Source organism: Opisthorchis viverrini, assembly GCF_000715545.1.
Source record: "Opisthorchis viverrini unplaced genomic scaffold opera_v5_230, whole genome shotgun sequence".
NCBI lineage: Eukaryota > Metazoa > Platyhelminthes > Trematoda > Opisthorchiida > Opisthorchiidae > Opisthorchis > Opisthorchis viverrini.
This window is the reverse complement of record NW_008751885.1, coordinates 128,943-156,349: the sequence shown is the minus strand read 5'-3', so window position 1 is coordinate 156,349 and position 27,407 is coordinate 128,943. Positions and strand designations below refer to the sequence as shown.

Here is a 27,407-nt window from a genome sequence, read left to right as displayed (position 1 = left end):
GTGGAAGTATTAACGCGTAGAATATAATGGTCATATTAAGGGTCACAAGGTGTGTGCACTAATAATATTGGGCAATCGATCCCAGTTACTGGTCGTACCATGTTTAGTATGAATACAGTGCAAATACTGGATAAGCTTAAAGGCTATTCATCACTTGGGCATGTCTGGGGGAAGGTCCGACGGGACGTGTTTTCTTTGCAAATTAACCGCTGCAGGCGTTCCGTAATTGTCCGCCGACCCATGTCATTCAGCCGTCTTCCTACGTTCCGTGTGTGTGTATGCTGCACCGAGTTTCATGTGTTTTTGGTGCGTGCAAATTGAACTAGAGGTGGCCATTATTGCTTGACAGTTACACAAATGAAAACAGTATGACGCGATATGGGTGAGGGTCATAAGCATGGTGGACGACGTGGCTGGTAGGGATGTAATATATAGATGGGGACTTGCAGTGTACTTGTAGGTCAAAGTTGAAACCGGATGGGATTTTGTCGTTTTTTGAAACAAATGAGACGCATGATCCAGTGAGTACAGCAACAGGAAGCAGATTAATCGAAGTTGGTTGAAGGGACTGAAGGGTGACCGTTGTATTGACGAGGGTAACCCATTGCCACAACATTCGCCTTGTCATACAGCCTCCAATGGTGAATGGCCCTTTTGTGGAGGGGGTGGATACAACAAGTAGACACACGTGATGCTTCCCACGTTCCGAAGTATTCTTGGTTTAGGGTATTAGCGGCCGGTTAGAATTAATTTGGTCGTTCGCCAAGAAATGGATTGAGTGATTGCCAAACCAATCCACTCATTGCAGTTTACGCAGCCTAAAACTGGAATCCCTGGTCAAACCATGCGGCGAAGTTGCAAGGATTCTTGACGTTTTCATCTCCATTTTGGAGGCGGTTCCAAGCATATCAGCGTATCGCTGGTTCAGGACGTCCATGTTTGAACAGAGGGCTGACGGCTTCGTGTTACGCACGGAAACGACAGATTTTTTTTGCGTCCTAAACACCAGCGTGTGGTACAGTAACGCTGATCTAATGGCACTAAATGTGTCTGGTAAATGTTGCAATTTGCAGCAAACGTTCGCTTAAATTTGTTGTGTAACTGGCAGTAACTGACGGTTGGGGGAAGGCGATCCTACTTATTGAGCTTGACAGGTTGCCCTAGCATATTTCAGCGGAGAGAACTCGAAGTCTTCATGGCCCTATCACTGTCAAAACGGGATACTCGTTTGGCACGATCAGTCTACAAATGTTATGACGTTATTTATGCGATAATATGGGTCTAGTATTTTGCGCTGTAGTAGTGAGTGCGTTGAGAACTCGAGAGATGTTTTTCCCGGAATTCAATCCTTAGTTGCGTCCGCGAAGAACCAAATGGGTATATCTTTTCGGTTGGTGTACTGGTCTGCATACCTGTGTGTGAAATAAGCGACCTTACAAGCTAAAAATTGGAACAGATGGCAACACGACCTTGAACGGAATGAGTGGGCCGATATAAGAGGTAATTCAATCCGGCGATAATGGAGCATATCAAGATTTTAATTGAAAAAACGAAAACCGAAAAGATCCAAATACCGATAACATGTAACTACCGAAAAGGAACAGTGAATTTGCTATTTAGGCGCTCGTTTGTAGCATAAGTGATTATGTGTTACGACTATCTGGTTTTTGAACCTGCGTCACGCGTGCCAAGAAATTCGTCTTCTGGAATGACAATAATGTACACATTCAACAAACCTCAACGTAGTCTCCGCAACCATAGGGCTACAAAATAAGGCGGAACAATCACCAGTCTGAGGATAAAGTGCAGATCGCTTGGCCTCAAATTCGATATCGTCACAACAAAACCGATATCGGCGGTGGGCAACCGCAAAAATTACAATTTCCGAACATAGTCCGTGAGAGTTATAAAAATAGCTCAGCAAAACAAGCAGGTTTTAGTTCTTCTTTAAAAGGTGAATAAATATGAGGATTGGCTACCACACGTGGTTGGGGAACGGGAACACATTGTTGGTAAGCTTTCCTCTAATATGTGGTCAGCATTAAGGGACAGCGCAAGCTGGGGCAATGAGTTCGTCGCTGTTATAAACGATGGTAGTTCAGTAGACGTTTGGGGTCAGAGAAGCGTTAGAGCAGGTGCTTCATTTCGCGCAATATAAGGGTTAAAGTATCAGAGCTGATACAATGAAACGTGAGACTGACCAAGAGGCCAACTTGGAAGAAGCTTGTAAAAAGCGTTGGGTTCAATTTACCAACGCGCTTAGTATCAAGAAGAATAGGAGTAGGTTAGCAATCAGACATTCGTGTTGCTTCCGAAATGTGTTGTCCATTTTCGGGCAACGACATGGACCCTACGTGTGTCCACACAGTTTACAACTTCAAGACACTTTCTCGGCCCTTAAAAAATCGTTTTTCTGCTCAGATACTTCCCATAGAATACCACTTATCTTCCTTTACACACTTATTTCGTCTCGGAATTACTTTGAGCATAAATTCCACTCACCATACCCTGTTTGTCCGCTTCTATGTATGAACGCCATGTTCAAAAATAGATCCATGCATTTTCAAGTAACATATTTACTTACTTACTCTTGCTGCGTCTGGCTTCTCAAGCATTCTCACTGTCTCATCCTAAAAGACGCGTGCATATACCATCAGCATGTCCGGTGACTACATACCTCCGCTAGCTGATTCTGCGCTGGTCTTTTTGCTCTAGCATCTCGTTGATGAAAAAAACAATAACGGCTCCCCTCAGGTCAATCTGCCAAATTTAACAGAACTTTGTTTTAACAAGGCGTTTTCGTTGGTTCGGCCATGTTAAGGTCTAAGACCTCGGCCAAATTGCAGTTCACCCGGCGTTATTCTACACGCTCAAGTTTAAATTCACAAACTGGTCCAAAACTAAATTTTGCACAAACCTCCGGATTATACTTACTGTTAGACTCTTTTTAGGGTCTGACTTCCTGCGTAGTCATTGGAGCCCAAACGTTTTCCAATTTGTACAAACAAGTCCTCGGGTTTTACAATGGCAAGTCCATTTGTTTATTCCCATAGGTTGGGAGTAAATATTATTATTTCCCAATTCAGAAATGGCCTGCCGAATAATCATAATAGCGCCGGTGGAATCTTAACCTGATGAGCCTGTGAATTGCCTAATAGCAAGATCAACAATCCACAAATACAACCTGAAGAGCAACTACGCATTGCGCTTTGTCGAACGGCCGAAACAGCCAAGCATTTCAGGTACACAAGTAGAATGGTTGAAAGTTGACTGATTTGCAACGATACTGCAACCCATCGCAAAGAATAAGCGCCATCCAAAATAGAGTGTCCATAGCACGAGCCATGAAAGGCACGGATGCTTATGTTGAACTGCGACAAGGTAGCAGATTCAGTCCCAGGAATGCAGTGTTAAGTGAAACTGGATATGATCATAGGTAGCTAGTATGAAGAGGAGGACTTTGTCAAGTTTTTTTTAACAGGTGGGTCATTGCCAGATGAACTAAGCAGTACAAAGCACTGACTTGTTGAGAAGAACGAGGGAAAAGTAAAACTATGTAGTTAAATTGAATTGTCCCTTCAAAGGACCATGGGTTGAAAAGTTGTCAAAGGCTTTGTGCGTTTATCCAAGATACTCTGTGGGGATAGTAGAAATGGAAGGTGTAAGTGGAGGGACGCAACACCTTGGTTCCGGTATACATAATCTTGCAAACAGTTTACGGGAACAAGTGGCTGGCTGGTAGGCGGTTTACGATGTAGGTCCAGCCACATAGAACAGTGTATGGAGGCACATAAAAAGTTTAATAAGTAGCCACAGTCAGCCAATGAAACGGATTGGTATCAACCGTTCGGGAAGTGGTCGGAGGGGAAGCGATCTGGCGGTCGAGGAGCGTGTTGAATAGTAGCACACGGAAGGCAGAGAGCGGTCGGCACCCGACACTAAATGCTGGCCTGGAAGAGGTGTAATACTAATAGAAAAGATTGGTTAAGTCAAGGGAATTGACATTTTGTGTCACAAGACAACAAGAGGGTTGTAAAATGTGACGCACTGGCGTGCTTGAAGTGTAACAGATACACAGGAATGTTTTAGCTGACCACTCTGTTTTTGTCGTCACTTTTGTTCACCGGGGCAGGATCTTCTGATCTATTTTGCTGATTTGGGTGGAGAATAAAAAATTTCTATTTACGCCTCCGCAATCTTATTTTTATCCCCTTGTATGGAAGCCTAGGACAAACCGATATACGTAAACCCACTGACAGTCAGCCGATCGGCTTGTTGTCTGACCTACTCCCCGGGATGTCATCACTTCCAAACTCCATGAAGTTTCGTCAGAAGTGATTTGCCGGAATAATCAGCCAGGTGGAGCTTTCAGGGAAGGTTGGGTTCAACTGCAGAGGAGCCCCACACAAAAATTTCCTAAATTTCGAACAGAGAGTACCTTGGTGATGTGAATCTATTTATTGGCGCTGATTTTGTAGTCCGGTTCTATATTTACTGTCGAAACACTGACAAAATCAAGGCTAACGAGGCGGTGTTACCCAGGGAGCGTTGGAGTCCAGGGGGGCGATATTATTGCGACTCTGATTTTCAAGGACCGGGCTCTTATGGAAGCTGTCTTCGAACGGCTGCATGTCCAGCGTACAAAAATTACTATTTGATCACCGGTAGTTCATAGGCAGATAACGGTGACTGTTTTGTGCGCGTAAGGAGAAGAGCGGAGCTGAGCAACGGGGGTATTTTAACCTAGTTGTTCCCAAAGTGAGAAACGGCGGTGAGAAAATGGGAATAATATGGAAAGTTGATGGCTGAGGCCTGGCTACGACTTGCGGTAGCAAATGAAACCTGCTTATCAGGAGGTCCGCCAGATGCATACTTCAGGTTTATCGTTTGTAGCGAACGCAAGTCAGTTTCTTATGGTGGGGGTAAACGTCTACATAAGCGAGTATCATACTTCTGCCAGCCTAGCAAGGATAGAGTAGAATACAACCGTTAAATGGCCACATACGCCTTTATGGCGACCTTCACCGCTACATACATTATCGTGGACATATACTGCAAACTCGCTAACACATATTACGGCGTAGATGCACTTGCTAAGGCTAGTTAAACATAGTCGGGTACCTATCACAGGGGGTCCGCTCATAGTGAACCGTTCAGGGCTGGTAGGACTAGGTTTTGTCGCAAGCAGTGCCCTGCCCTGAGAGTGTGCTGTATACCGGATTACTGTGGCAAAAAACCAACGGGAACGCAACCAGGCAAACGTGTTTTGATCGTAAACTTTGTCCTGGCTGTTGCCCATGCTGCGTTGCGGAACCAGTTCAAATAGATTTTGTATGCCCGCTGACTTAGCCATAGAAGTGACAACCATACGCATGTGCCTTTCAGGTTAACGGAAGCCGACGACCGGCTCTAGAAGCCTGGCAGACGCTTCGATCTTGTGCCTTATAGGGAACCATCGGGCTGTGTAATCGATGGACCAATCAAGCACGTGTTTTTGGTTGGGTCCACTGGCTACATGACCTTCGAAAACTGTTTCCAGGTTTAGTGCACGGTGTGCGCTATTTTCAGAATCAGAATCAGAATCAGAATCAAATCGATGGACCAATCAAGCACGTGTTTTTGGTTGGGTCCACTGGCTACATGACCTTCGAAAATTGTTTCCAGGTTTAGTGCACGGTGTGCGCTACTTTGGTTGTTTTACATGTAAATAATGGTGGTGTCGTAACACTGGACAGAAGAACTCAGAACAACGTTACAGCCAAAACCAGGCCCCACCTCTGACATCCTTTGATATGCGCTGTATAGTCACATTCACGAATTCACGGACTGATACACAGGATCGAGGCTTTTGCCCAAGTTTCTCGCTTCAGTTTTGTCCTTGTCGGTCAGTGGCTGTCGTTCACCTGAAAGGCACAAGTGAAAAAAGGGCGTAGCACTGCTCTTTGTGTTCTCAGCGTGGGGCAGTATGCATGCCAGCGCGAGGATTCGCATAAATAAATGTCTAATAGTGCTTTAAACTGGGTTCTAGAAGGAGCGTGAACAACTGCTGGAGGAAGGTCATTCCACGCAGCTACTACCCGAAATGAGAAAAAGTTTTGTCTAACGGATGTGTGTGCCCTGAGCTTGAAGATTTTCTTACTATGTCCCCGCCGGGTGTTTGCTGGGTCAACGGTAAAAAACCTGTTTGCCAAGCTTTGTTCAAACAGGGCGTAGGTAAGAATTAGGTCCCCTCGGAGGCGACGGTACTCCAGGGGAAAGAGATCAAGCGTCGCGAGACGCGTTTCGTAGTCCACGGACTTGAGGCCGGCAACCATTCTCGTGGCGGCCCGCTGGACACGCTCAATGAGGGTAACGTCTTTCGTACGTCCTGAGTAGACAACTTGGTTGGCGTACTCCAGGAGCGGTCTGACGTAGGCCCCATAGAGTATTTGGAAGTCCATGCGAGTAATACGGGAGAAGGTACGTCGGATCATCCGTAAAACGGCGAATGCCTTTTGGGCCGATTTCTCATGGTGTAGTGCGAAGGACAAGTTTGAGGAGACCCAGATGCCTAAATCTTTTTTGGCATCTATCCTCATGATGTTTTCTGGTCCCTTTTCACCATGCATAACAAAGGCATTCGCTGAATCCCCTCCAAACGACACATGGACGCACTTTTCATCATTCAGAGGAAGGTGCCAGTCCAACGACCACTGCTTGGCAGCGTCTACATCCATTTGGAGGGCGCTGGCATTGGAACTCTAGGATTTCAAGTCGTCCGCAAAAAGTAAACGTGGACTCGCAAGAACGTCTGGGAGGTCGTTGACGTAGGTCAGAAACAGGAGTGGTCCCAAGACGGAGCCTTGAGGAACTCCGATGGAGACCGGCGCTGGAGAGGAATAGGTTGAGCCTATTCTCACTCGGAATGACCTGTCTGATAGGGACGCCTTGATCCAGCGAAGGATTTTCCCTTGAATCCCGTAAGACTCGAGTTTGTGGAGCAGCGGGACGTGTGGGACCCTATCAAATGCTTTTGAGAAGTCGAAAAATATGGCATCCGATATGAGTCCTTCGTCCTTGGCTTGGGTTAAGCTGTCCATAAACACGAGCATGTTTGTTACGCAGGAGCGGTTTGAGAGAAATCCTTGTTGACCTGGAGATATCAGATTGCAGGAAGTAAGGTGATCTAGGATAGCTCGCTTCAGAATGCGTTCCATCACCTTGCACGGCACGCTAGTGAGGCTTATAGGCCTATAGCTGACAGGTGATAGTCGGTCACCAGTTTTGTAGATTGGCGTGACAGTCGCTTCCTTCCAAGCAGAGGGAAAGCGGCCTTCGTCAAGCGACTGACGAAACACCATGTCTCGGCTCCTATCGCGCAGTTATATCTACGCGATAATGAAAATGAGATATATTTCATTTTCACATCAAATACCGATTGCAGTAAGCTGGGACGAAGTCCCTTCCCCGTCCACCTTTATTCTTTTTATATCAGGGCTCTCAAATTATTTATGCTCGTATGACAGTGAAGCATCGGTGTTGAACACTGATGTCATGCTGTCAATGATGATAATGATGATCATCCTTTCTGGATCATCGGACACACAGAGGGAGAAACAGGAGATACCCGAGTTCGTCCTTGGTGTTCTGAAATGCATAACCACGCTTAAATAAGAAACAACCAGATCATTCAGCTGTAGAACCCTTCCGATGCCTAGCTGCCATGCCACCCGAAGGAAGCACGAGGATTGGGATACTGTCAGGTTTCCCAAGCCAATTTAACACAGAGTACGGACGTCAGAAGCTCCTATATAGAAGTGATCTCGTAGATCCGGGCGTTATTTTGTTTATTGTTGGTTGGCAGCGGGGAGCACAAGGTCCTTGGATCATGTATCTGACAGTCAAATGACCCAGCGACGCTTGCTTTTATGGTGAGGCGTTGGGGAGGGACAGCGGTGGACACAAAACTGTGCGGGAAAACGATGCTTTCCAGTTGCCCAGGCGGAGGAAGGGGGTTCGGTTGAAGTATCCCACCTTGAACCTTTGACTCAAATGTCTGTTTTATGGTGTTGGGGAGGGACAGCGGTGGACACAAAACTGTGCGGGAAAACGATGCTTTCCAGTTGCCCAGGCGGAGGAAGGGGGTTCGGTTGAAGTATCCCACCTTGAACCTTTGACTCAAATGTCTGCAGTGCAGCTAGAGGATGTAGGGTTTTGATCGGGGATGCTGCACCTAGCTTCAGGCCGGTTGCCCACTCGTTAATGGGAATCATGTTATCAAGCGATTTCCTCGCTTTCAGACATTTACCGCGAAGGAACAGTCTGTTTTTGGCACACAACTGAGGTAGGCGAGATGGCTAAAGTGGGTAGAGCGCGAATTCACTGACCGGAAGGCCCATGGTTCGAACCCGACCTCAGCCTCTCGATTTCCCCTTTCTAGGCTTGGGTAACCTGGCAGTATCCCAGCCCTCGTGGTTCCTTTGGGTGGCATGACACCGAAAGGTGCTACAACTGAACGCTGTTTTACACAACTGAAACTGGCGGTTTCCGTTGTCGGTGCGTCTCGTTTCAACCCAAGACGTCCACCCAATCAAGTCTCATAAGCACTGTCTCGCTACCTGTTCATGTCACCACTAACCACAACGATGTATCAGCTTGTAGTCCATTATAAGAGAGCATGTAGAGCGTCATAGAAACTGTCTTTGGCAGATTCAGAGCTACAGTCTGTTGGGGCGTAACTAGACACAGTAAACAAATTGCGATGGGCCTCACTTCCTCGAGATTTTCTCATAGATGTTACCGAACGAACCGCATAGGCGACTATCGACGGATGAAAAAAAATAAACTGTTTAGCTGTAGCACCCTTTCGGTGCCTAGCTGCTCGAAGGTGTGCAACAGCTTTGTTGGCATTAATCCACCCAAAGATTTTCTACATTACAACTTTCAACCAATTAATAATCTCACATGTTGTCTGCTAAAAGTGGATTCGGAACTGATTGATTGGGCATATGGATGTGGAATGGATACTTTGGCTTTCTCTGTGGGTTCTATTCACTGCATTTTGCCATGGATTCAACAGTAACAGAAAGATGGATCTAAACTGTAGACGCAGGGGAGGCTTCTTCGTTCACTCCGTCGACGTTGATGGTGAATGTGTGACAGCCTTGCTGCGGATACGTTTTCGCTTCTAAAGGAGGCGTTTGTGAGGTCGTGGGATAAACATTTTGAGGCACCAGTCATGAGAAACTGCCACATATGCGTCCCGATGGATCCATTGCTGGACAGATGGCTGCTTCATAATATAGTTCCATGATACAAGACTGAGAAGTAATGTATACGTTGCGGGCTCGTTCTCTGATCCCCAGTACTGGCTGATTAGCATGAACCTATTGATGACACAGTGGAGGAACTGAAAAAGGAAACTATAGGATGAATTGAGGAAAGTGGTCTCTTCCTAGCGGGACCACTTTTTACTGATGATCAGACTGGTCAGTACCAACAAAGGCGTCAGTTATTAGAGAAGAAAAGATGCTCATCAAAGTCCAATGTCAGAAAAGTAAGCTCTTCTCGGTTTTTCCAGCTTTACATGTCGCATAACTTTCGGATGGAATTGTTGGGTTAATGGGTAATCGGAAACTGCGATCGTAATTTTCACCCCATTTTCGGACCATCTCATAATATTTTTCAGGAAGGGTAGTTTACTTGAATAGCATGTAACCGATGTGATTCCTCGGGATTCAGTATCATTGAAGACACGTCTTCTGAGCAACACTTGAAGTTTGTTCATCAGAGACCCTTTCTGTCCAGTTGGGTCTTGTGCAGATCGCTAGCACGGCCAAGTAGATTACCCGTTGGTGGGACTAAACCATCATGATCACTACTAGTGGCAGACAATCTTTCTACCACAAAATCGAATCGAATCGAATCGTTCAGCTGTAGCACCCTTCCGGGGCCTAGCTGCCATGCCACCCGAAGGAAGCACGAGGGCTGGGATACTGCCAGGTTGTCTAAGCCTAGACAGGGGAAGTCGAGTGGGAGAGGTCGGGTTCGAACCACGGACCTTCCGGTCAGTAAATTTGCGCCCTAACCACTTGGGCCATCTCGCCCCCAAAATGGAGAATGGTAACAGGATTGAATAGTACAAGCCTGAGGAGGGAAATGTCTCAGCTTTAGATGTCAACGGCGCCCCAGGTTTCTTGGCCTCTCATCATCCTGTCCAGGTCATTTAACGTTTCGTCGGTCTCCAAGCAGGTAGAAGACTACTACTGACCGGAGGTCCGTGGTTCGAACCCGACTTCAGTCTTTCGACTTCCCCTGTCTAGGCTTGGGCAACCTGGCAATGTCTCAGCCCTCGTGCTTCCTTCGAGTGGCATGGCAGCTAGGCACCGGAAGGGTGCTACAGCTGAACGTTTTTCCTGAACGATTGTTAGACAAGTCGTTATTGGTCGGCGCAACTTCCGAACCGGAACAAGAAATCCGCCGACAAGGTCGAGAACAATATGGTCATCACTTTCATAACATAAGAACGCGTTCTTAAAACTCTGCTAAGGACAGTACAGATTTCGAAGAGGCATCTAAAGTTACTCGATAGTCACACCTCTATATCTCACAATGAGAGTTTAATGGAGAGGGATTTTGGGAACAGCGAGGAGTTGACAGTTATTAGTATGTCATATTAACATTCACAGGCGCGATCCTAGTTTCCCTCCATTCATTTTGAAGCCCACTAGCGCTTCAAACTGCTTTTGCCGTTGACTAGAAAAGCCACACCACCAACCACCTTTACATCCTCGCCGTAGGGTATCTCACACGATTCGCTACAGTATACGCGAGCTATGGAACCAATTCTTCATACCGCACGTTCAGTAACGCACACTGGAGATAACGAATATAGATAAACTCGGCTATGTATGATTTGACGTAAATCGGCTGACGTCTCAAACATTGCTTGTTTCCTGCTTTGTGAAAAACGGCCCATATTTGGGAATAATAGGACCGCAATTGCCAAAAATCTTCAGGCGGACGGTATTTCATTCGTCGATCAACCAATCGATTCCGGGACCTGGGGATCCTTGTTAGGTGGGGCGAATTGAGCAAACGTTTTACTCTTGAATGCTGACCCAAGATGGGCCTATTTGATACGACTTTATCGTTCCTGTATTTGTTTTTCTTTTTAGTTCTGTTTGTTCCGGGCATAACTGTGAACGGTGTGCATCCATCAATGCGACCCTTGAAAGAGAAGGAACACGAACAGGTCGTTAGCAAGCTGTGTAAATAGTGAGTTACTTTACTATCGCCTTTGACCTGGTAGTATCAAAGATGTATCAGTTCTTCTTGATCGAGATGACGGAAGCTACACATTCATGCTACACAGAGATCGTGTTTTTTATGCCAAGTATGTTGTATTTTCCTCTGAACTTTTGCGATTTCAGAGCTTCACTTGCCAAACATGCTGCCACCATCACTAGGAAACACCTCCTAAGTTTTGGTACGTGCATTGGACGGTTTTCAAAAACCGGGAAATTTCGGATACATGTAACAGCGTTAGATTTCCTGGCTCCTTATGCCAAACACCGCGTCTGGGTGAAAACTCCAGCAGAACAACAATTTCTATATGGACAGCATGTTCTCAAGTCCGGACTAGCTAGGATCTCCGAAGATACTCCACAGTATAGCGGTGTGGTTGTGATGAACATGAATGACGTCCCTATTGTAAGCGTTTAAATCAGTACATGTAATCATTACTCTAGGGTTTCGGTGTTGCTGCCAAGTCGACTTTGCAAACGAAGAACACTGATCCAATGACCATCGTCGTGTTCCACCAAGCGGATCTTGGAGAGTATATTCGAAGCGAGGATTCTCTAATATAAATTGTTCTCGCCGAGTTTTGTACATAAAAGTGAATACATCTGAACAGTCCAATTAACTCGTTTTACATCATATTTCGCTGGTGGAATACCAGCTTGGTCTGTTCGTGTATCGAAAAAAAGCAAGACGACATTACTGAAAGTGGTAGTTAGTTCTAAGCCTTTGTATTTGGTGCATACTCTGAACGCTGACCTTGTCCACACTGGAAAAAATGGAGGCAAACTCTGTTACTGTTCAGCCGAGCATCGACAGGTGAACCTAACTAATCTCCTCGAGTCTCTACATAACTGCCATCACCACTATCATTCTTCCAGGTTGCCTATTCACCGTGTCTACCGGTAACCGGGGTCCTGCTTTTACGCTTTGGAATTTTAGCTACCACGTGCTCAGTCGTGCGCAGTCGATATTGTTTTTTCAGGCTTGTTGGTCCGTTTGTTTTAAAAAACGACTTTAGGTTTTGATCAACTAGATCCCGAGAATCAAAATTGCCACACCTTATAGTGACAGACAACTTATGCTCTGCACTGGCTTAACAGTAGGTTTCTTTGATGGAGAGTCAGTCCAGAGAGTTTTGTAAAAGGAACATTACATTCGGAATGACATTGATTTCAGCAAGCCAGGTTGGTTTGCATTCGGATCACTCTCGTTTGAACCTCCGTGTCCTGGCAGAATTATTCCGCTCGGTCCACACCGAACAATCGGAGAGTTTATCAGCAGTGTATTATTCTTTATTTTCAACCTGTCATTGGACCACTAAAAAAGCATGTGGTAGATAAGTCAGCGGCCTTCCCCACTTACTTAGCTCGGTCAGCTGAGCAGGAACGTTAGAGAGAATATCAAGACGCATAGATCTTGGTAATAATAGGCAGTACATGACGCATCTACTAGGCAACTGTGCCATTATCAACTTCTGGACTAAATGCGTACACATGAACTCTTGTGCACTGGAAGTTTTATAGGTTGACTAGCAGCTTGAGTTGAAATGATTACATTTGGACTAATAATAAGTAAGAAATGGTCAAACGACGGGAGACCGATGGCATACTCAAGTGATAGATGATAATCATCAACTGATTCATTTACTGTTGTCTGATTCAAGCGCATAGTCAATCGGGTTCTTTATGCTGTGGTTAGCTGATGGAGTCGCAAACAGTAGAAAGTCGTATGAACTTATAGCGTTCTTCGAGACTTCCAATGTTCTACGAGAAAATTTATCTACCGCAGTATTTCATTCTCCGGAAAATTGCGCTTTGGACTCCGATTATAACCTTAGAGTTAATCTTGTGGGTGTCAGCTCAAAGTAGAAACTTCCGGGAAGTATTGATCGGGTTTACATAACGAGAATTGGCTTTTACACCTCACCTTTTATACAGCTAACTGCTGCCACCTTTTGTTTTATATCAATCAGTGACATACCTCTCCATATCTCTTTCAATCGTCTTTGAGAATCCACCGTTTTAGGTACTTTTGAATTCTGCTCACAGACAAATTAACGTTGTCGCTATAAGGAGTCCAGTGGAATTAACGCTTGTTGATATTTTCGTGGGAATGGCAGAGTCGAGTTACTGATATCATCACAAAAAGTGAACTCTATAAGCAATTTATAGACGGTATTCTGTTCACCTATGACTGAACATCTTGAAAATACCTCTGAGAGAGTGATCGGGTTGGTAGTTTCCCGTTTCCGGGTTTATTCCCTACCAAGCCCTGGGACAGGTCAGTCGACCACTCACTTGGATCACACAGTACCTCAGTTTCACCTGCTTTGTACCGTTTACATACAAGCTTAGATCGACAGGAATTCTGTTTCACCGCACACATAAAATACGCACCTTAGATTCACCAGTAACTGAACAGCTTATCAAGTCGGCCCTTATTACCAACAAATATCCAGGATTTATCAAGGTGTTCAGTCAGGCCAAATCTCACAGACTTCCCATCAGGCTGAGGGACACTACCATTCAAGGGGGATCTTAGTATAAAAAAATTGGGGGCATCACCTAGTCGTACCTACCGGGAAGCAGAAAGTGAATGAAACTAGGGGTGTCCATCCCCACAGCCTGATCAACCAGTCTCTTATGCTGTTTATCAGTTCACTTGCAGCTGCGATGACATATCGGAAGGAATAAGTAACGGAACATACCACCTACTACGTACTACTATGCGGAATAGCAAACGGCGACACTACGACAGACGCGCAAATTTGGAACCTGGCATCGACGATTGCAAAACACTGCTGGGGCGAATGTCGCATTGTGCTAAACAACGGAGGTAAATAAGGCAGTCTAGTCCCATGCTTTGCGCTAGGAAGTCATCCGACGTTGTGCACATAACTGTGTGGATTGATATCGAGAATGACAAATGTAACAACAGAGGGGGATGCCTTACGCATCCAACTCAAGTGAACTGACTAGTAAAAAGATGATGCAACTCGGAATACGACCCGTCTCACATGGTTTTACGCCGAGTCCCTGGATATGCTAGGTGTGTGAGATGCCTCTTTGTTTGCGAGATGCAGTGACACCCCCAAAATCAGAGAATCAGTCCATCATTATTCAGACACTTTCCCATATATTCTTGTGATACGTAAACTTCCTAAGAACTTGGCTTTCAGTCTAATTGAATATTCCAAGTTCGCCGATGGGCGCACGTGTTGTAGATCGGTCAAAAAGACAAGGCTTGGTTCGCACAAGTGAGACATAACATATATACAGATACAAACTATATACATTGGTATTGAAAAATCAAAAACTAAAACGTAATGTACAGGGATACAAACTGCTACCTCTAGAACTCAACCGGACCACCAAAAGTCGCTGAGTGAGGACAGAGCAAATGCTACTCATAGAGGTTCCCGTAGGGGTTATACAATGTTTGGTCTTGTGTCCAAATGTCGCAAATGGTCAGTTGCTGTCACATTATTCGTCACGTTGGAAGGGACGATGGTGTCTGCGGTCGATAGAGGGTTAGCTGAAAGGCATTGGTTACTGGAACCAAATGTTCCCGAGGGTCCTTGATACATGTAGGATAGCTGGGGTACAGGGGCAACATTTACAGGGGTCGGTTCTGTTTTTGCGGTATTTGACAAATGAAGTGCTGCAGTGGACAAACTGGATCCGACTGGGGCATATGCCGTTGGTGCTTGACCGACTAGGAGTGTAACAGCACTAGAAGCTCCAATTGGGACAATGCTAGGAGTCACGGCCGTAGCTTGGTGAAGGCTTGGGAATACGGTGCCACTCGATCGAATAGGATAGTGGCACACCTGGATAGCCGAGGAAGCGGAGGCCAAGTTGGAGTGAGGCGTTATGTTTGTGATTGAACCAGGCAACGAGCCCATAGGGTGGAGCTAAATGAAATATAAAGTAAGTTGGTTAACAACGTACGGCCTTATCGAATGGACAGTCCAGTGCTTGCTTCGTAAAATTTAATCTGGTCAGTACGTCTGTGTATAAGGGTATGAGCGTAACCTTCCAAAGTTTGCTGAATGCTCGACAATGTTTATCGATAAGTATTACACACAAAAGGGGATCGTGTATCGCATCATAACGTAAGCAAGTTATACAGGCTATTGCATGCATTCCGTTTTTGTAACACTAGCAGTGACACTTGTCGTTGTTTGATTTGAGAAGAAAAGCATACTTTTGTAACCTTCATGTCCGTGGGTATACAATGACTGGTCGCTTTGTTGTCGGCCTGAAAGCGTCCACCATATTCCAGGGAGCTAGTAATGACTGGGTAAAAGTCCGATCTTCAGACCACAGATGACCAGATTACCACTATCTACGGTGTAACCATAGTCAGGACGACGACATCGATTATGGAAGCTGTCCTGAGCTTCAGTCTCTCCTCACCTTACACGGAATCGGGGAGCTGGGTTCCTGTCCACGAATTTCATGAGTTCCAATCTTCGAACTTCAGCACCCGTGGCAAATCAACAAAAAACGGCGAGCCCCGGTGTAGGAACCATGTTGTCTATCCTGAATGCTTTACACAGCTTCCAGGTATACCGATAGTCGATCTCAATACCCAGTGCAACTGTTTAGGATACGGCATATCGCTGCACAAGATGGGTAAGACAGGCGCTGGTTTCGGTTACAAATGATAAAAAGTGAGGATACCACATGAGCACACAGCACGTTTTAGAAACTTGAGTGCTTTTGGAGACTCAGACAACCGCTCCTAAATTAATGTATGATTGTCGATGTTCATGAGAAAACAAGGTCGAAAAGCATGTTCTCGAGAACTCTTCATTCGATCACAAAACAGATAGCCACTGATACAACCACCTGGAACTAAAACATCCTTCAAGCAACACGGACATTTGGATGGACGAGAGGTATTTACGCCAGCAGGTGAACTCTCCTAGTGGGCGTTGAAGAGGACAAAGCATGTTGCTGATGGGCGGTCCAGAGACCAGTAGTGAGCAGACCAACTACCGTGACGACCCCTGGATGAGTCGAGCATGTCAAGTACGGAAGTCATGGCAATGTACAGTGGTTCAAGTTGCCACATTTCTTCACTGAGGACGGAATGAGCAACCAGCAGTCTACCCACAGCTTGCACAGCCTCGCAGTTTATTCCAACTAGTTATTAGTAGACAGAGCTCTGTCACGAAGAGCACACCAGAACCTGGTACACACCACAAGAAAACACACCATCTAGATAATTGTGAAAATCTTCCATACCGTCACCCTTTGAGAACTCCCTCATACAACAGAGTAGAAAAGTTGTGACTATTAGAATATTCGTATATTTGGCCATACCCATCAGGTCAGATGGGCCACGCTCGGAGGAAATAGCTCACCCATGATAGGTGAACTGATCGTACTTCATAGGTTGCGCTGGCCTGGCCACGTGCTCCGTATGCTAGTTGACTAATTTCCTCGAAGAGTCCCTTTTCACATAACCAAGCGAAGAATGGAAACGAGCTAGGGCGGTCAATGGTTTAGAAGCGGAGTACAAAAAGCCATTACTATCTGAACTGGTCGTTGCCATCTCCCTGGATCAGGGCTCCAAGACGGGACGCGCCAGTGATTAGAGGCATCATCAGGCATGGCCCAGCCGCGCGCTTAATGGCGCGAATTCGTCCAAGCTTTCACTTTCAATGCATAACTTCCCATCCCGATATCCCCACCGAAAAGTGCACTAACACCCCTGTATTGAGGCATCAATTATATCACCTATCGCCTCCAATGCTTAGCTACTTATCCGTTCCTCTCCAAATCATCGGCGAACGAAAATGTGCCAGTTATAACCACTGTGCGGCGAGTGTGCAGTTTTTTACAGCTATAGATGACGTTGGAAACAGCACAGTAAAACGTATTCTTTGGATTTACGAGGCATTACTTCTGTTGATTGGAAATAGGGTTTGAAGTAGAGCAGCGATAAGGAAACAGAAATAGAAATATTTGCCCGCAAGGTGGACCCAACAGAGTTGAAAGTGGGTGAGATACGTCCGTCGTTGATACATCGTGATTAACCAAGCGCGATGGAGTTCGTGTGAGGCAACCCGTCTTGACTATGATGCACTACGCCATTAGCCAGGAGTCACTCACCAATGAAACGTATACGTATGTTGGTTTCTACGGTAATGTGGGATGATATCTGCTGAGCTAATTTTCCAACTGTCTGACGGATCACCACAATTTTGTCAGGCCAGATGACCCGTGTTCCCAAGTTACGGTTCCTTGGGCACATGAAAGTGTGGCCTTCATAAGGTTCCATCAACCAATCTTATCCAGACCTACTGCAGATCCTCCCGTCATCTCAACTGGCTGCACTTTTCAGCAGCTAGTCAATGAAACTGGCTGAGCGGCGCGATCGAGTAGGAAGACAGGATGCAGCAGACATAAGCGACAGGGGCACACTGTCATGTCATACTGGCTTCGCGGATAGAGGGGCTCATGTTCAGTTTATATTTGTTAGCTTGCGGCTCGAAATCAAAAGGGTGGTTGGTCGCATAACAGACAACTCAACTGTGAAATGTAACATGCGATAGGCTGGTACCACGTCTTTTCATCCGGTTTACCACCTTAATGGTGCAGTGAACACCTACATTGGACGCTGGTGTAGGTGCCTAAAGAGTTTTTAGTGCAGCTCGGGATATCGCGAGTCGCCTGCTCCCACAGTCTGTTGAATTTCTGACGTGAGAGCTTGAAGATTGGAGAATCTGTCAAACACCATCTTTTGCCCGTTCAGGTCGGCGACGTCTGAGATATAAATTGTGAAGCATTATTTACTTACCTAGCACTACGCTTGCAGTTACACATCCAGTATTGCTACCCTGCGGTTAGGATTTTTGGAACATGTTTCCGCTGAGGAGCCTGATCATGCTCATGTCTACATTTCGGTACCATAACTCAGTACAAATATCAAGTACGGGTGCTCAATACTAATAAGGAAGTTGATGGTTCCGGTGAAGACAAACAATATTTAGTCAAATATTTGGCTGTTTTCTGAAGGTGCAACACATCCCAGAAAGTGCCGGTTCGGGAATAACTAACTCGTTAAACATTGACTAACTAGTACCGGATAAAGATGGAAAAGACCAGAAAAGTATGGGAAATTTGCCAGGAAGCGAATGATGACTCCTTGCTTTTCTTGACATGATACGGGGGTGAGATGGATCAAGTGGTTAGAGCGCGAATCTACTGACTGGAAGGTCTGTGGTTCGAACCCGACCTCTGCCTCTCGACTTCCCCAGTCTAGGCTTGGGCGACCTGGCAATATCCCGGCCCTCGTGCTTCCTTCGAGTATCATGGCAGCTAGGCACCGGTAGGATGTTACAGCTGAACAATTTGACATGATACAGTCCTTAACAGGTTGCTGAAAACCAGTTGACTACACGACCGGTTTCGCCTTGTTTGGAGCTCATCAAGTGGGCTTAGTACCCGAGGTTCTATCTTGTGTTCTACCTTATGCTTCACTCGAACACCAGACTGCACGCTATTGGGGAAATATGACCGTTTGCGAATTACGTTGGTAGTAACGGGAGACTCAAATGAATCTCGTTCACGCTATTGTCGACTGAATATGATGCACAAAAGATGCCCTTCGTATAACATTCAAGATATTGAAGTATATTTGCGGATGCCTAACGAACTGAAACATGAGACAGTCTATGAACAGTTGACTCATTTGAAGAATATCAGAAACGAGAGATTCAGTCGATTCTTTCGTTAAAACACAATTAACTTTTGTAGTTTGCTAACGATCTACTTCGTTTTTAAAGTCGACAGCGCAGCGCATGGAGTAGGGTGATGTACCGATTTTATGTAATAGCAAGTAAGATGGATATTGACATTGTTTCTGCTGCAGCGGTTTTCATTCGCTTGAACTGTATCTTGGATGATTTATGTTCTCATGGGATAAATGATCTTCTGAGTAAATCATCACCAGCATCATCATCGACAGCATGACATCAGTGTTCAACACCGATGCTTCACTACCGTACAACCCTGACTTATTTGAAAGAAAAGAATAAAGGTGGATGGGGGAGAGACTTAGTGCTAGCTTAACACAATCATTCCGAGGTGCCTACACCTCCAGACATTCACTCAGGCAATCTGGACAGAAACTGACAACAAGAACGCCACTGACATCGGTTGGCAGCCATATCCTGTAGTGTCTCCAACCAGGCGCAGTGAATTCTGAGTATAACTTAAAACGAAAAAGTCCCATATGATCCTGGGTGCGGATTTGACCAAATCACGCTTGTCAGTCTTCGATTATTCTAGAGGTTGTTTCATGTGAAAGGTTCTAAATAAAACGTTTACTGAGTCAAATATGTGGAACTTAACAAACAATACATCAAATAGAAAACAAGACTGACTTAAAAGCGATCGGAAACCCAACTCACATGATGTTGATAGAAACTTGACACGGGATGTTGTTGACCATCCATGGATTGTTGCTGTACTATGTTCTGTGGTTGTGGAGCCACGGAAGTAGGAACCAGGGAATCCGTAGATGCTCGTATTTGCACAGCAGCCAGAGACTGGTGGGAGTTAGACAGCGCTATAGCACCAGGTACACTACCAGTGACCATAGCCGAAGGAAAAATAGGATGATGACCTCCAAGGGCGGTGACAGCCTGTGAAGCTTGCTGCGTGGTGGACGTCGTGGGGGACGATACGTAAACACCATGAATAGTCGGAGCGGTGGAATGTTGTTCCTGCTGTGCAACTGCTGCCGCAGCAGCAGCAGCGGCAGCATGAGTGAGCGAAAACCGATTCGTCAGCTGTGACATTTGCGGATCCACCGAAGGAAAGACAGAAGGTGTTAGGGGTTGATGAGCTGGTTGCGAAAGCTGAGATTTGCTATGAGCCTCGATTATCTTGGTGGCTGATTCGGCCATTCGAGCGACTGCTGAGACCCGTTTACTCGAGTGACGTAACCGAGCATTTTGTTCTAGCAAAATTTCGTTCGCAGCTCGGAGGTCTCCACGCTGCCGCATCAGTTCAGACAGTTTACGACGTAAACGGGCATTTTCCGCCCTAAGTGCATGGTGCTGTCTCATAGATGCTGAACAGTTCGGTAGACGGCCAGGAATCCTCCATCGATTTCTCCCCAGTGGTGCTGGTCGTTTTAACGACGGGTTTCTCGATCGTAGGTCAAACAACTCATCGTCATAATCTTCGGTGTCTATGAATTCCGGATCGTCAATATCATCATGGCCGCTAAGATCCTCTGTCATGATGGAGTCAGGAGATGCCGTTGCCTGAGACCGTGTTTCTGATCTTTGCTGCACAACTAATTTCTTGGTGGATTTCGCAGACCGTGAGAGGATACCGGGTTTGATGTGTGGAGAGCGTGGATGAGGCTTTCGGTCGTATGCTAGACGAGATACCGGAAGATGTGGTTTAAAAGGAGATCTGGGGGTGTGGACAGTTTTCAAATTAAGTGGGTGGGATTCATTTGCAGACGGTGACGATAAGTTTGGTGCAATCTCACGTGTATTCTTTGTTATCCCAGAGGTTATGCTACTTTGAATAGTTGACCGCGCGCGCGATGCATCAGAAGGAATGATGAGCTGGGTCGAAATAACTCCTGATCTCAAGGAAGGGGCTGAATGTGCTCGTCGAAGGGATGTTGGGAGTAGACCGCTTGATGAGATGGTGATTGACTGAGACCGACAACGCTGGGGTCTTAGCGGACTGAAATTCGATGTAGTGATGGCTCCTGTGCTTGGCGAAACCGTTTTTGGGATACAAGGCACGTCACTCGTTTCGGTACTGATAGGAACATTTATCAATCCACCACGTGTGTGGTTCAAACAGTTAATGGATGACCTTAGTTTATGTTCTGTTTGGATATGACTTTCATTGTTTTGCCTTGAATTGTGGTAATGTTCCCCATCGAAAGTGTCCGACGGACTAGTGTATTCAGATCCCGGATGCGAATCATCAGTCTGGTTAGTATACATTGAGTCGCGGTGGTGGTGTTTTTTTCGTTTGATTGGAATTCCATAGGGCGGTGTCACTTCCGGAGAGAGTGCGATAGACATGGCCGTAGCGACGTCATCTTCGAAAGCATCGGGATCCTCCTCATCCTCCTCAACTTCAAGTGAGTTTCGCCTCAGTCTAACGTAACCGTACATACTCGCAGCAGAACGACCTTTTAATATCCGCTTCAGCTGGGTATACCGATCGGCATCATCACAAGTAATAGAATATTCCGAATCCTCGGCATCAGAGAATTCTTTGGGTTGTAAGGTAATTCTGGGTTGTTTGACGTAAGGAGTTTCCGCACATTCAGCGTATGGAGAATGTCGTACCTGCAATGGATAGAAAGAATTCGACTAGTTCTATCAGTAGAGAAGCGATTCCTCACTATTTCAGATAGCTGACTGAAAACAACTAGCGTTGTTTGCCGTGCTACTCATAAGCTGGAAATAATGAAAACAGACTAATCGTCCAACTACTTACCCGTATTGCGTGGACCACAAAGACAGACTATTTAAGCCGGTTTGAGCCCCAGCTGTAACAAGCAAAAAGCTAGTTGAAAGAAGTAACCCTAACAACCGCTCGAACAGCAAAAAATTGCGGTCGATGAAGAGCTAATCGAGGATGAACTATATAAGTGAGTGCAGACAGCGTTGAATCTGGCAGAAATAACACCGTGAGCCGAAATTTAGGGCAATACACTGTGGTACTCAATATATTTACATTCTACAGGCAGCCCATGGTATCCTCAAGGAGTACCATTACCCGGCCTAATAATTCCCTATATGGTTTACCCCTCTAGAATCCTGAGTCATTGCCGACTTCGTTCAGGCAACTCTGAGTCTGCAGTGTGCATGTGTGGAGCATTCAACCCAGACAGATATACTTCAGTCTACTACAATGCTGTTCTGCTATGCTCTGCCTTGAGCGCATCGAGGCCTCCGATGCCGGGCCCTACCTTCGCGGGTATTTTGTTTGCTCGCGCGATGAAAACCAAGCTACAGGCAGATAAGATGTGAGAGCTACAATCAAGTAGAGGTGAGCTAGAATATAAACTTTATACACCAAGCTATTCCAAAATATATGGAATGAGGGAAGAACACTGACAGAACGTAGTCTCGACGGTGATACCCATATTCATAAAGGGTGCAAAAACATCGTGCGAGAAATACCAGGCCATAGCTTACAATGTGTTCTCTGGCACTATCCTGCGCAAGTTGGTCCACCATTGGGAGTCAGCGTTGTGAGAGTCAAGCTGAGTTTCGCCATGGGTTACACCTACCATTTCTTCACTTTGCGTCAAGTGTTGGAACTGCGCTACTTCTTCCAACGACAAACACTGGTCGTTTTCTCACCTCAGATTTGCTTGTAATTTCGTTGATCGTCGGAAAACGTGGCAGTTTCTGGCGGTGAAAGGTGCCCATTCCAAAGTTTCGTTACTTATAGGGGCACTGTCTGCCTCCTCTCGTGGAAACGTGCGTTTTTACAGGAAATCCTTCCCTGGGCTCACCACATTCAGTGGTCAAGCAGCAGTGTCGTTTGTCGCCCTTTCTGTTTAGCTTCGTAATCAATATGCTGCTTGAGTCTTCTTTACTTGACTCTAACAACTCGGGGATCCCGCGGCTTTTGCTCACGTCGATCGTATTGTTAAGACCTTTTAAAAACGCAAAGTAATTTGAACAACCCGCTCTTTAGAAGCACCCATCTTCGAACACAGAAGTAGATTTTTGTCCATCAAATATAATGAAGCAAGTGGCACTGGGGTTGCACCAGAAGAATCAAATGCTAAACCTCTCATTTTTCGGAGGCCAAAACCGAGATAAGAATGTCAAGTACCCGGACTTTTCCACAACAGGTTTTATCATTGATAGTGTGTCACAGGTTACTAGAAGGGGTTTTTAAGGAGGATGTCTCAGCTTGGAGACAGATGGAAGTAAAAACACCCTCACAGTACTAGCAGGTATGAAATCAACGAACGATATGCGTTCAGTAGTGCCAAGATATTGTGGTTCTCTATTTATCCTATCATTTGCACATCAATTTGATTTTTAAGGGGGACTCACCTGGAACCCAGCTGAACCTATCGTTCGTCATATCCATAAGGTTGACGGAAGCTCTGGATTGCGCCTACCTATGAGCCCCAAGAAGGGCGAAATCGGTTGCGAGCTGTCGAAGAGTTTCCAGCAACCTTTTGAGTATTGTGTCTATAAGGCTGTTACTTTTACTAACGAATAATTTTTAGCGCACTAGTTCATCAGATTGCTAATAGATCCATACTGCAGCTGACTAGTGTGGCTGAAAGTGAGGGAAGCAATATCAATGAATCTACAAATCAAACGGAGGATCACCTGGCCTCCAAGAATGTAAATTGCGCTACATCGAGAGGCTGCGTCCCACAGTTGAAATGGGTTAACCTGCTTTCACACAGTTGGCAACACAGTCACACTCTAGTGCAAGATTAAAACTTACTCCAGATAGGATTCGATGCTGCTTGGCGGCAGCCGTAGCCGCGGCAGCGGCCATAACAGCAGCAGTCATCGTAACGGCGGTATTGGGCGAGAGACTGGGGCGGCCTGGATCGGCTGGTGGCGACTGTGCTGCAGACTGGCTTGATGGGTCACCCGTTGTAGTATCGTCCGATGCCCCTAGATGGGAAGTAGCTCGAGAGGACACCTCCGATTGATGCTGGTTCTTTCGGGCAAGTTGATAGAATTTGGCTGACCGGGTGACGGCTTGCGTGGCGACCACTGCCGCTGCTGCAGCTGCCTGGGCAGCGGAGGCGACAGTGGTTGCAACACTGGAGAAGAAAGCATCAGATGTGAAAGCTCTACTTACAACCCATTGTACGTGTATCAGTGGGAAAGTCTTTACAAACGGTGCGGTGCCATACGAATTCCGCATCCATAAGGCACTTCTTGTTCATCTACCGAGCCTCCGTCCTCCACATAGTTCTAGATGCCACAGTTTGGTTCATTGACGATGGTAGAGGGTATTGGGGGTACCGGACTCGTCATAGGAACTGATAGGTGATATAAATGCCCTGTTCGATTTGAGGTCTCGGGAGACACTTTTTGCCCATACCAAGTAGGTTTTAATTCAACATCGCAACCGAACGCGAAGTTTCCGCTGGCGTCTATTATCGCTATTGCAATACCTCTTTCATTTTACCCGGAAAAAATAGTCTGAATTTTCACATTACATAGGCGTCTTTGAAAGATTTCAACGTGCATGGAGAAAAGGGCTTTATGAGTTAAAACACTTACATATGAAGTGTGTGGTATAACTAGCGTCATTCAAAATTACTCGTCCGATTTCGCAAGGAATCGGAAACATGCTTCAGCAGTCTTTTTTCAGACAGCGCGTTCGGTAACACTTCGAACCGATAGATAGAGATAGTCTCCAACTTTACAGAGATAGGCTGTGGGTAGTGTTGAAAATGATCAATTGTGCACGTCGCTCAGGTTGTGGCTTATCAGGTAGGGTGGGTTGGTCACGTGATACCTTACACCGTACAATCACCGACCAAACTTGCGCACATGGTGGACACGAACTAAATTTTTTTGGGTTCAGTCAACGCGACTTATTGGTCTAATAGGTGATCGAGATTCCCGACGAATGTCTCTTGGTACAGATACGAAGCCAATTCAGTTCGAAAATTATCAATATCAACAAACAATTACACAAACCAGTTTAAGATCAACACAGAAGTGATTCACTAGGAGTATCAACTTCCACTCTTCACTTATTCATTAGCTTGCGCACAAAGGTAGTCTGTATGCTTGTACGAGGGCCTGCATTGTACTTTATTTCAGTGTCGTAGTGAATTCCCGCTGCGAATCCACCACACAGACAACACGTGCTTTTAAATTACAGTTCCAAGAGTCTATCAAAGCGGGCCCATAACTTATGGTAAAAAATGAGCCATAAAAACCTCTGCTGTTGAACTGAGCGGCTGGTCCTTGAGTGCCGAAATTAAGCACCTGTAATGTCGAGCGTTGCTTTCCATAAGACTTCATCCAACAGGGTTGTATGAGAATGCTCGCTTACTGGGACCCATGGGATCCATCTTAATATTTCAATATATCAAGAACTTTCATACATCAACTCTTCTGCTTCCCACTCATCGGCCCATCCTGGTTGTTCACACTAGGCCACTTGGTGACAAAAACTGATCGCTCCCTTATAACGGCTGTCTAAGCAGTGATGTTCGGATTAGGCAGGGGTACGTGGCAAATACAAGATTATTGAATAGGAAATTAGTTTTCTTTTCCGGTAATATAAGTGCATATGACCTTGAAAGACAGACTCCCCAATCTGACAAAGATACGCAACTCACATTTTCGAGGATACAGCACTGACATACCTTAGGCGTTTTCGGTGAACACTGTAGTCCACGATAGTCCCCTCAAATAATCAATAGTTGACCTCATTTACTTACTAACACAAGTTGCTATTTCTATAAGCATCCCATAACGAGAGAATAGACTTTCGATGTTCAATGGTTCATCACGCTGAATTCCAGGATATGAGAGCAAGGTTGCAACAAACGTTAGTTCATCCAGAAAATGGTCTAGAACCTAGGGTGTGGAATTCACGTGAGCTAATGCATCTATATCACATGAGCAAATTACGGATTGCTAAATTGGTTGCATGGAGAAACGATATGACCTCTGATAAGAGAACGTGTTGAATCTCCACAGGCCTCTGCGTTCTTGTCCATCGATAATTTCCTTCGAGTTTGCAGTGGCATCGGTAGCAGCACAATCAGATCCGGCTGAGACAGCTATGATCTATCAACTATGCGCAGATGCCCATTGGTCCAACTAGTGTTGAACAGCAAATACCTTCCACAGATCAGCCAACCATTCCACCTCACACACAATTAGAGCCAACATGGCACATCGTTTTTTATAATTAGCTGCGTCTAACAACGATCACGCCTCGAACAGCTCTTGTTGCAGAAGAGGTACACTGCATATAGGTGACCGGGAGGAATATCACACCAATGGTCATCATGCCATGCGAAAATGTCTCTAAAAGACTAGCCACGACACCAATGTTGACCGCTGGCATCAGCCTGCTGAGTTTCACGTATCATCTGGCTGGGGCACTAACTGTGGTTCAAATCACATGAACCAGCTGAAGATTAAAGGACAGTCAGTGTGAAACCCTCAGGGATACCAAAATATCTCCTCTTCAAAAGGGTCCTCGATATTACTTGTAAATGACACGTTCTGCACTTGGTGAATGAAAACTCGGTTGTGTGCGGGCGTTCGTGTAACAACTTTTGGGTGCAATGACTTTCTCGTTTGAACCGGAGTAAATGATTCAGACATTCAACAGCATTGTTCTCACGTACAGAAGATGCATACCAGTGGGCCAACATTATGATCGTGCGCAACAGCATCTGGATCACCACGAACCTGGCGACACTTCAGCAAGAACCGCCTAATAAACAGCTATGAGAGAAATATCTTTTATCTAGCAGCTGAACATCTCTGTGCCAACTACCTGAATACGACACTGGATATATGGTTTTGTATGACAATCCCTAGTGTCAGATCAGTCGTTCCTTTAGTGTGCATCACCATTCTAATATGGCTGAGCTAGCTCGGTTTTTGGACATCGTGACAGAGTGGGAGAAATATACAACCAAACATGGAAATGCGGTATCGTCCGTAGCTTTACCCGTTCTCTGCTCTGAGCGTGTAAAGCGTGTATTGCAACCGTTCAGCGGTTACGTGCTAAACCAGGGGATCTAGTTGAACATATCCACAAGAGTGGGTGCGAGATGGCCCAAGTGGTCAGAGCGCGCCGTTCTCTGCAGCGTGTAAAGCGTGTATTGCAACCGTTCAGCGGTTACGTGCTAAACCAGGGGATCTAGTTGAACATATCCACAAGAGTGAGTGGGAGATGGCCCAAGTGGTCAGAGCGCGAATTCACCGACCGGAAGGTTCGTGGTTCGAACTTGACAGCTGTCTCTCATCATCATCAAAGACAGCAACATCGGTGTTGGCACTGATGCTTCACTGCCGTACAACCATAAAGTTCGTTTAGTTATATATATATAATTGTATTAAAAGCCCTACAGTGAAGAGAACAGAAAAAGAGTGG

At 45.7% G+C, this 27,407-nt stretch overlaps 3 protein-coding genes across 3 annotated transcripts in view; 2 read left to right on the top strand and 1 right to left on the bottom strand.

Moving 5' to 3' along the window:
- Positions 1-6,140: 6,140 nt before the first annotated feature.
- T265_14631 (hypothetical protein) lies at positions 6,141-11,846 on the top strand (the record flags this gene model as incomplete). Its single annotated transcript, XM_009174495.1, has 6 exons — positions 6,141-6,209; positions 6,252-6,348; positions 11,157-11,256; positions 11,291-11,374; positions 11,412-11,691; positions 11,730-11,846. Coding segments are annotated over 6 exons (747 nt in total), but the record flags the coding sequence as incomplete, so codon positions are not given.
- T265_14630 (hypothetical protein) overlaps positions 6,141-27,407 on the bottom strand; it is a gene marked incomplete at both ends in the record, with an annotated part of 53,750 nt that continues 32,483 nt past the window's right edge. Inside the window, 3 exons of the mRNA XM_009174494.1 lie at positions 6,141-6,740; positions 19,709-21,625; positions 23,763-24,090. Coding sequence (XP_009172758.1) covers positions 6,141-6,740; positions 19,709-21,625; positions 23,763-24,090 — 2,845 coding nt within the window. The remainder of the gene's footprint in view (positions 6,741-19,708; positions 21,626-23,762; positions 24,091-27,407) is intronic.
- On the top strand, positions 12,059-18,656 carry T265_08619 (hypothetical protein; the record flags this gene model as incomplete). The annotated part of the gene is made up of 4 exons (XM_009174481.1): positions 12,059-12,099; positions 13,951-14,118; positions 16,762-16,880; positions 18,559-18,656. 4 exons carry the CDS (start codon positions 12,059-12,061, stop codon positions 18,654-18,656), a joined length of 426 nt encoding a protein of 141 aa, XP_009172745.1.